The sequence below is a fragment of the Myotis yumanensis genome, unplaced genomic scaffold (genome assembly GCF_028538775.1).
Source record: "Myotis yumanensis isolate MYYU_CA2020_CCGP unplaced genomic scaffold, mMyoYum1.0.hap1 SCAF_9, whole genome shotgun sequence".
Classification (NCBI taxonomy): domain Eukaryota; kingdom Metazoa; phylum Chordata; class Mammalia; order Chiroptera; family Vespertilionidae; genus Myotis; species Myotis yumanensis.
In genome coordinates this window covers 40,276,098-40,286,691 of record NW_027223760.1, presented here as the reverse complement: position 1 = coordinate 40,286,691, position 10,594 = coordinate 40,276,098, and the positions used below count along the sequence as shown (strand labels likewise).

General features: G+C 34.0%; 1 protein-coding gene across 3 annotated transcripts in view; it reads left to right on the top strand.

The window, feature by feature from the left end:
- Positions 1 to 10,594, top strand: part of PCLO (piccolo presynaptic cytomatrix protein) — a 280,850-nt gene that overhangs the window by 163,769 nt on the left and 106,487 nt on the right. For all 3 annotated transcript variants that reach the window (XM_070424153.1, XM_070424152.1, XM_070424154.1), the window contains exon 9: positions 3,354 to 3,444. In XM_070424153.1, the coding sequence (XP_070280254.1) occupies positions 3,354 to 3,444 (91 nt within the window). The remainder of the gene's footprint in view (positions 1 to 3,353; positions 3,445 to 10,594) is intronic.

Sequence of the window (10,594 nt, the reverse complement as noted above, 5' to 3'; positions counted from 1 at the left end):
AGTTCAGAATTTATGCCTTTTTGCATTGATATTTATTTTCAAATACCGTTTTACCCCTTAACTGATTATAACTATATTTTGGCCTAGAGAAAATAGCAGAATGTCATTCTCATTTTATTCACTTCTTTGCATCTCTAATTATAAAAAGGTAATATTGAGCTCTGCGTACCAATAAATCCAGATGCTTTTATTTGAAAACATGCATAACAAAAATTTATGCTCATAAAATGCTCTGGAGGCAAGAATAATAAAATCAAGTTGACTAATACAAATACTAATTTATCTTTTTAAAATATTCTATGTGCAACATACATTGGAGACATACACATTTTTATTAGACTCAAAATCATTAACTACAGGAGTAAACCAAATCTGCAGATTCATATCATTTTCTTTTAAATATACATATACATATAGATGTATACGTATAAATATAAACATACACATACATATTCATTTGGAAGTTCAACTGCTTTGTGAATTGAGCAGATTACTTGACCTCCTTTTTAAAAAAAATTTCCTCAGTTACTTCATCTATAAATAGGACTAATACCCTTCACAGGATGGTTATAAAGGCCAACACTTCTTTTTATTTGTTTGTCTGTTTGCTTATTTTTCATGGGAAATGGGTCAACACTTCTTGACCAGGACAAAATGCCCACACCTACAGTTCTAATGCACTAATGCCTACACCTACAGTTCTCATGTAGTTGCTATATTGACATATATTAAGCTCCTCTGAGCAAGTCACTCTTTCTCTTGATTCTGGGTCTTTGAATGCCTCTTTTCCTCCACCTGAATGCTCTTCCACCTCTCTTTGCTTGGCTAACTGGACACATCACTGAGGTCCCCATGAACATGACCCATCTTACAAGAAGCCTTCCTTGATACTACCACTCACACCTCCCACTAATACAGGGCACGTGTTCTCCCAATAGTACTGCATATGTCATGTCACAGCTGTGAGCTCCTAGAAAGCAGGGATTCCCTATTCCATCCACCTCCGCACATATGCAGGGTTTAGCACAGTGCTTGGGACACCAAAAGAGCACTCTCTATACTGAACCAAGCATGCCTCGCTTTGAGGAGAAGGGAAGTATGAATGTCTGCATTAACAAAAGATATGTTAACACAAGTGTTATTTTGTAAGTACGAAGGCTCATTTCATGAAAATGATTCCTTTTGAAATATGTGTAAGTAGGATAGAGGAAGAATCCTTTTTTCTGGGAGGCAATAGGTCATAGTTCTCCCAATGCAGTCATCAAAAGACAGTGCTGTCAGACACTGGCCTCTTGGGGAGACAAAAGTGCCACTACTTGACATCAGTCCTGCCCCTCTGGCCTTGCTCCTGCTCTTTCTTATTTGGCAGAAGTAACACCTTCCCTGGAACTCCAATTGCTGGAGAACTCACTCAACATTCACCTGCAGTGGTTAGGAAAAAGCAAAGATCTAGCTGGGCCATGCATGGGAGACAGATACCTCTGCTTTATGCAGACAGTCACAATGATCATATTTGTGGCAGGTTAATGTTTCTGATTTATTAAGTGAATTCATGAAGGTGGTTGTAGACAATCTCTGAAACTACAGGAGATTCTATGAGATGTTCTGAAAGCAACATTTATGACAATGATGTTTAACATCCCTTCTACCAATATCATCTTAGCACTCCGGTGTGGGGTGAATTTCCCGCCAAAATAAAAGATGGCGCGGGCAATTATTTAGGTTTCCCGCGCAAAATCAGGGATTTTTATGATACCTATTACCCCAATGGGTATGAAACGGTTCGCATACGCAGGTAGGTATCTTTGTGAACGGCAAACAAACAAATATTTGGTAATACGCAATTACAATCGGCCCGAGTTTACACGTTTCCCGCACTCCACCGCAAATCTATATGAACCGAGTTAAGACGGCTCCCGCGGAGTACGCGCAATTCACGCGAGCCGACTTAACTCGTTTCCCCCACTCCAAGTGTTAGGTACAAATTGAAAGGCCATTCTGGCTAGCTGGTAAAGCTCTGATGAAAAATTTGGGAAACCTTACTACTCTTCTAGTAAGGAATAGATGCACTAAGAGATTATATCCACTTGTTACTCTGGAGAAATGCAAAGAACAGCAACAGGCAAAAGTGTGTTTTCTTAGTTTCTTTTTAGCCAAGTGGGAAAATTACTTTTTAAAATATAATACATCAAATTAGAAGATATTTGAAATAAAGTAATATCCACCAATTTGAATGAATTATCTACAGCCCTAAAAAAGTTGTTATATAATAGCTGTAGAATTTCCAATGCACATGGTTTAAATTTAGTAAAAAAGATCTTTAAATGCAGATTAGGGGATGGGAGTAGGAGAGGAGAAGAGAAAGACAAGAAATAGAAGGAGAAAATGATGTGATGGTAAGTAAGTGGGGCAGAGGAGAGAAAGTAAGAGAAAAGAGAGGGAGAGAGTCAAAGAGAAAACAGGAAGCGAGAAGAGGAAAGAAGGAAAATGTACACTCAATTGTTATGAATATACATGAGGTTTTTAGTGGCTTGCAAAGTTAGCATTAGTATAAATTATCAAGATTGACTGATTATATTGACCAAATATTTTTACAATCTTGAAAACAATATTTTAGTTTGTAGGATTCATGTAATATTCCTGGACTTAACAGGGTTCTGCTGTTGTTTGGGAAGTTTCTATATTCATCAGAGATTTGATTAAGCTTATTCTTTCCTGAGGAGAATTAAAACTAAAGGCTTTATTTAAGCTTGTATTTTTTCATTTTGTATTTTACTTTTAATACCTAGAATTCTAACAGTTTTACAGCTGGATTGACAGATTAAAACCACATGAGTATTCCAATGAATCTTTCTACACCAAATATACATCTCTTTGGTTCAAAATTCTATTTAACATTTTTGTTTAGTATTCCCACACACTTCTTTTTTTTGAAGTATTACAGATGTCCCCTTTTTCCCCTCCTTTGCCTCCTTCCACCCGGCCCCTGCCTCACCCCAGGCCTTCATCTCACTATCTCACTGTTGTCTGTGTTCATAGGCAATGCATAGATGCATATATGTTCGTTGGTTAATTTCTTTTCCCCTCTTTCCCTTCCCTCTGAGATCTGTCAATCTGTTCCATGCATCCATGTCTCTGGACCTATTTTGTTTGTCAGTTTCTGAGGCCATAATGAACACTGAAACCAATAATATTATTTTATAGTGTAAGATGCTTCAATGGTGATCATTCCAGAAACTTTCATTATGTTTTTATTGACTGACTCAATATGCTTTTTAAAAATGTCTAGTTCTGCATATTGCACTGTAAGTGTCCTCACGTTGATTTTTCACCTTATCATGTGTATGTCTTAGATTATACAGATGAATGGGAAGACGGTGCACTACATCTTTCCTCATGCAAGGATAAAAATAACAAGGGACTCTAAGGATCACACAGTTTCAGGTAAAGAAAAGCAAACCATCTAATTCTCTTCATTTTAATGTCAAATTGATAAATGTATTTGGTTTTCAGTTTTGGATAACTGAATAAATTTTAGAAAACCCTTTTTTGTCAAAAATTTGTTTTGGAAAATTTCAAAAAATAATCATGCTATACATATGAACATAAAAAACAATAATGGCATGCTCATTAATATGACAAATTACTAAATGGTACATATTTAGATCATTATTTTCATTAGCTGCATTTTTAAAAATGTACATGGCAGTATAATACTCCATAATTCTTGCTCTATTGTGTAATATGGTCACTGATTTGGGGACTAGAAAACATTCTTACACAGGAAGTAAAAAGCTATCTTGGAGTCTTCTAAGGAATAAATTTCCCTGTACCTTGAACATTATCAATTATGCCGAGTTTTTGTTTAACTGTGTTCTTCAGTAAACCAAAGTTTATGATGTAATTTTGGTAAATGATTTCTTTTGAAATAATTTTGGACTCTGAGAAAATAGTCCACTTAGTTCTTTTTCCCACCCTTTACCCAGCTTTCCTAAGATTCACATCTAACCACAATAAGATGATCAAAAGCAAGAGTTAACATTGGTATGATACTATTAAAACACCTGCAGATCTTATCTCAATTTTGAGTTTCTCCACTCAACCACTAAGTTTTCCTTTCTCTGTTCCAGGACTCAGTTCAAATCTCACATGGCATTTAGTTACCACACCACTTTCATCTCCTCCAACCTGATAGTTTCTCAGTCTCCCATTGGCTTACTGACTTTGATGCTTTTGAAAGAAAATAGAATTTTTATATTACAAATTTAAAATTTTTTATTTAAATCTGAGTCAAAATATAAATTTTGTCAAATTTAATAATTTTAAAAATATAAGTACTAACTACTATATTCTCACTTGAATATATTTTTTCTGTTTCATTAACACTGTACATCAAGAGAAAATATTTGTAAAGATATATGTTCTTATATGTATATATATTATGGATATATGTATAGGTGACATATCAATATAGTTTCTGTGCTAGAGGGTTGTTGTTTTTTGTAGGAATGAGATAACAAAGAACAAAAAGAGGTATTTTTTCAATGTACTTGCTATTGTTCCTGGCAGATTTTAGACCAGGAAGCATGTGTATATAGAACAGGTTTTGCTTTGAGCAATTTTTCTCTCTTTATTTTCATAGAGAATGAATCGATTAGGAGGCTAATGTTCTTTCCCTTTTAAGATTGGGTAATTTGTCTTCCACCAGAGACAGATAATTCAACCTTTATAGTTTTATTGTGTGCAGATTGTATTTTAACTACTAATGAAAATTCCAGGGGTGAATCTTGTAGAAATAATTACTTGCTACAAACTATTTCAGTTCCCTCCAGCTCACAAGGCAAAACAGCATAATACTTTCCAGCAATGCCAAACATTATTTTTTAAAACAGAAATATTCAAACCATTTTTTACTAAATCATTAGGACTCTATTACAATGTATCTATTTTTAGCTCTATTATTATTTGTATACTATATGAATCATTTCATCAACTAGTTATATTTTGCCACTCATTGTTTTAATTTGTTTGCTTCTGCTACAATTAGGAAAAATGTTTTAAAATATAAGAATAACCGAAACAAGAGCTATTGATTTCTCATAAGTATTGTAGTCTGAAAACTAAATTCAATTTTATCAGTATATAGATTTTGCAGAATGAGAAATGAAGATTATTGTTTTGAATATTAAGTTTATTAATAGTATACTATGTCATCTCTCTGAATGTCCCATTTTCTTCTGATATTTCCCTAAAATAATTCAAATATTTTCCATTATATTACCCTGTATTGGTTACCTTGTATTGATTACTACAGGGTAAATATATTTTTCAGGTGTCCTTAGGTCAGTGATCTCAACCAAGCACAAGGCAGCAAAATGGAGAATAGGTAATGAATTTTAGAATCAGAAAGACCCGTGTTGAGGTTCAGCTCTATCACTTATGTAAATTTTGGTAATAACTTTGCTCTATCAGAACAGTAAGACCAGTTCTATGAATCTCACATAACTGCAACTGAACCTAGCGCAAAATCTTGTACTTACTACACTCCCAACAAATGTTATTTCCCCTTCTCTTAGAAATTATCAGGGGGAAAAAAGAATAAAATGTAAAGCTTAAAAAAATGAGTCTCTTTTACGTAGTACTCTATCTTATGGCTCTAGAAACACAGCTGTTTGAAACAAGCCAAAAATATTCTTCTGGCTTTAAAAAAGATATTGCTTAAATGGTTCCATAATGGACTGGCTACATCTACAAGGCTAGAAAGAATGATTAGCAAGTGTAATATTGAAGAACATAAAAAATGTTTAGCTTCAAAAAATAGCAATGTCTTCTATGGAAATAGTGACTCATGTACTATTTCTCATTAGTTCACCATCTTAGTGGGCTTTCAGGAACAAGAGACAAATGTAATGGATCTCATTGGATCTGAGTCAATAGCAATACCAAATGTGGGTAGCTCTTTATATTATTATTTTTCCATCTTTAATAAGGTATAATGTACATATAATAAATGTACACATTGTAACTACACAAATCAATGACTTTTAGTGAATTTATGAAGTGGTGCTACCTTCACCACAATCTAAAACACTGGTTTAGAATGTTTCAATCATTACAAAGTTCCCTGGAGCCTGCTAGCAGTATCAACGACCAACACTCCTCTCCCAAACACAGGTGAGATTTGCTTTCCGTCTCTGTAAGTGATTTAGAGAGATATGTCAGTATTCAGAATTGAGATAGAATGGTAGCAATAGTTTTATATATCTTTTCCAATATTAGGAAAAAATTAATAAACCCTCATGTTCCACCTCAATAAAAATACTGAAAACACAATTTAGCCACCCTCTCTGTTAAATATGCTTTAACATTTTTCAAAGAATAAGAGATCACATAAAGGAAATTTACAATAAATTACTATCTTCATTCAATGAAAAACAGGTAGATATTCGATATCAAATATAGATTCAACCTTAAACTAGATATGAGGCAGATATAGGAAAATTCTATGCAAGAGTTCTGCTTCCAAGAATTTGCAAGATATTTGAAATGGAACTGATACACAAAAAAATGAATATTAGAAACTGTATATTAAAAATTAAAATATGTGCAACAAAATATGAGTAAGTGCATTCATGTACATGTATAGTTTTTGTACTGTATCTCTTCATTTTCTCAAATAATTTTATCTATGCTGTATCTTTTTTCATTTTCTCATGAAGATTTTCATTTCTGTTTCCTCTTAGAGGTCTCAAAAGCTCTCAGCTGCCAGTAGCTAAATGCACGTATCATTCTCTCCCCTCTTTGTGTATATACATAAAATGTGTGTGTGTGTGTGTGTTTGTTGTTAGATGGATGGATGAATGGATAGATAGGTAGATAGATAGATAGATACATAGATAGATAGATAACCAGATCCTTTGTAGAATATAATAGTGGTGAAAAGTATAAAGATTAAAATAAAAGCCATCATAATTTTATAATTTATATTTTCCTCTTTTTCTTCCTGTTTTCTTTATACCATGCATACCCACACTGAAAGTTGAGAGTATATTGTAAAGGAGTTTATATACATATTTTTAATATAGTATAAGTTGCCTGGTAAAGTCATTTTCCTGTCACATCAAATATTCTTTACATACTTGTGTTTGATGGCTAGTTTTTATTGTATAGATATTTACTTCAACCATTCCTCAATTGTTGGACATTATTTTGTCTTCTTTTTACTATTATATACAATGCCACAATGAAAAAATGCTGCCACAGTGTTTAATATTTCCTTAAAATATATTCCCAAAAGTAAAATTACTGAGTAAAAAGGAAGGGGTATTTTCGATGTTTCCTAGACATCTTTTCTTACCAGATGAGTTCTATCAATTTGCATTCCCAATCTAAGATTGTAGTTTTTTATTTGCTGTTCACTGTAGGAATTTAAAATGATACAAATTTAAGAAAAAAATATTACCTTACTTCAAAAGTCAAATTTTAGAAACAGCAGGTTCTCCTTCTACCAAAAGCCACATTTTAATAACATTTAATATCAAGTTGATATTTTATCCTGTATTTACTAGTTAATTGCCTCATATTCAGTTGGACAGTGAGGGAGAAGTTCTTATCCAAGAGTATGGTGATGGCCAAACACAGCACCTGACACCAGACAGATGAGGTTGACAGCAGTCTGTTAGTCATGTCTGTTCATGACAGGAGGGAGCAGAGCAGGACAACCATGCAGGGTCCTGTGAGGATTGCAGTCAGGAAAAAAGTAAACAACCAGGAATGTGAGAGACAATCTTGTTATTTCCTTTCAATAATTTATCTACTTAATATGCAGAAGCATAGAGTATTGGTACGTGGGATTTTTGTTTTGTTTTGCTATACCACAGTGTACATAGGACCAAAGTTAGGACCAGATCACAGTGGACTTGGAAGACAAAGAGTTGGAATTTGATTCAGTAGGGAGGATGGGCCTCATTGAACCCATGGAAAATATAACCTCCTTTGTGAAGGAATGTTTTTAAAAAATATTTTGTCTACTTCAAAGTTGAATTCTGAAAGAAGCTTAACCATACTGAAAAAAGTACACAAGTTTTTTTTTAATAAGTTTAATTTTCTTTGCTTGAGTCTGCACTGCTAACCTCAAATGTGGTACATCAAATAAAGAGGAACTGAAGCAACAATGTGGTTTGGTTAAAGACCCATTTGCCCGGCCTGTGTGGTTCAGTGGTTGAGCATGGACCTATGAACTAGGAGGACATGGTTTGATTCCTGGTCAGGGCACATGCCCAGGTTGCAGGAGGCAGCAAATCAATGATTCTTTCTCATTATTAATGTTCTCTCCCTCTCCCGCTCTGAAGTCAATAAAAAAAATATTTTTTAAAAAGACCCACTTAACATTCCTCCAACATCATTAATGTGAACATGTCATGAGAAAAGTTTGTTTTCATAGCAGACCAAGCCTTAAAATAGGACGTTAAAGCAAATATGTCATCTCTTCTGCTTCTTGTAGAAGACAAAGAAAAATTGTGTCACCTTGAGAACATGTGCCCTGAGACCCGAAATTACTTCCTCCCCATTCAGGATGGCTTTTTCTCTTTTATTTTTATTCTAACAGTGTAATTATATGTGATTCAGTTTTCATTGTAAGCCTCTCAGATTATTTGTAGAAGTAAACTAAGTATAAATCTATATAAATATAATAAGTGTCAGGTTCAGTCTCTTCTAAAACCACAATTTCTTGCTGGTAAATTTTAATAAAGGCTTGCCTTTATTTCCTCAGTAACAGAGAAAGTGTTTATTGTCAGGGCTAGTTCTACATTAACAACATCACTTCTGCAGACATCTGTCAGGATAAATATTGCTTGCACAGTCATGCTCCTGCTAAGGACCTGACCTTATAGGCTATTCTTCTAACTGAATAAGTTAGCACACTTTTCTATGCACTCTAAATAAAATAAAATAACAGCAATTAATTGATTCTGTGAGGAGAAGATGAAGGCATTTAAGGTGTTCCACTTAGAGAAGAGGAAAATAAGTGGTAATATTAATGAACTTGAATGGTATACATATAAAATGTATATGAATTGGCTATGGGAAAATTGGCAATAAGAAATGAGATTCAATTAAAGAATAAGGATTTTCTTGACCCTCTAGAATATTTTCTTGACAATTAGAGTGCTGAGCTAATATGTAGAGAAGAACAAGGATGTGGGAGTCAAGCAAGAAAATGGGCTCTCGTTAGCTTTTTTCCGTGCTGGACAACCAAGGCAAGTTCCTAACCTTCCTTAGCCTCAGCTTTTCTGTCCAGAAATGGTATGGATAGTACCCAATATGAAAAGTTGTAGAGAAAATTTAAAATATCTATATGCAATTCATATTTGTAATACAAATGCTAAAATTAAAAAATGATTTAAAATGTAAAACTAAAAAATAAAACTAAAATTCATTCATTAATAGAAAAATAGAAATACAAAACAAGCATGATCTTTTCCAACTAATTAATTGTAGCTACAGATTAAGTTATACTGTATGTTTTGTGGGCTGCCTAAGCCAGAAATGTCTTTTTTCTTCTCAGTCTTGACTGAGAGATGATGTTTCCTGACATTTTTTTTTAATATCTTGGTAGTTTCTCCTTTTAATAGCCTGATTTCAATCTATTCCATCACTCTCCTCTATACAACTGAGTGAGTAAAAGAAGGGCTAACTGTGCTCCTCCCAAACCCATCCTTTCTGATTCTCAACCAGGTACACTAGCACTAATCAAACACGAGACACATCGCTGAGTCATTCACTTGGAGTGAGAGTGTGGACCCCACTGTAGCTTTCCCATATATTAGATGTTGCCTTGAGCAACTAACCTTGCAAAGCCTCATTGTCTTTATGTGTAAAATACAGGGTATTGCCCAAACGGTGTGGCTCAGTGGTTGAGTGTTGTCAACCTATGAACCAGGAGGTCATGGTTTAATTCCCGGTCAGGGCACATGCCTGAGTATCCATCTCAGTTCCCAATGGGGGGCAGGCAGGAGGCAGCAGATCCATGATTCTGTCTCATCATTATCGTTTCTATATCTCCCTCTCCCTCTATGAAATCAATAAAAATATATTTTTTAAAAATACAGGGTATTTTGTTTATTTTTTATTTTAAGAGCCAATGACTTATTGTAATTAAAGGGCATTTTTTAAACATACAATACAATACAATGCAAATCTACTATTTTTAGCATCATTATCATTGATGCATTAGCCCCACTTGGGGGAAAATAGGCATCTCAGTACTCATCTATTCATTATTCATTCAGTTATATATTTGGTTCTGCTTAGGTGCCATATACTTGATATATGCACTACACCACAAACCCAGCATTGCAGAACTGATACACAGCTCTTGTTTTTGAAGGGCAAAAGGCTACTTTTCATGGCCAATTTCCCTTTCATTCCTACCCTCTATCACTACTCAATCATTGTGGTAACTACTATAAACGCAAATGTTCCACAAGTTTGCTACCAAGTTAATGTCCATATATATATTGTATGCACAGGAAACTTAGAATACAACTTTTATTTTTCTATTGATGTGTAACAAATTTAATTGCTTAAAGCA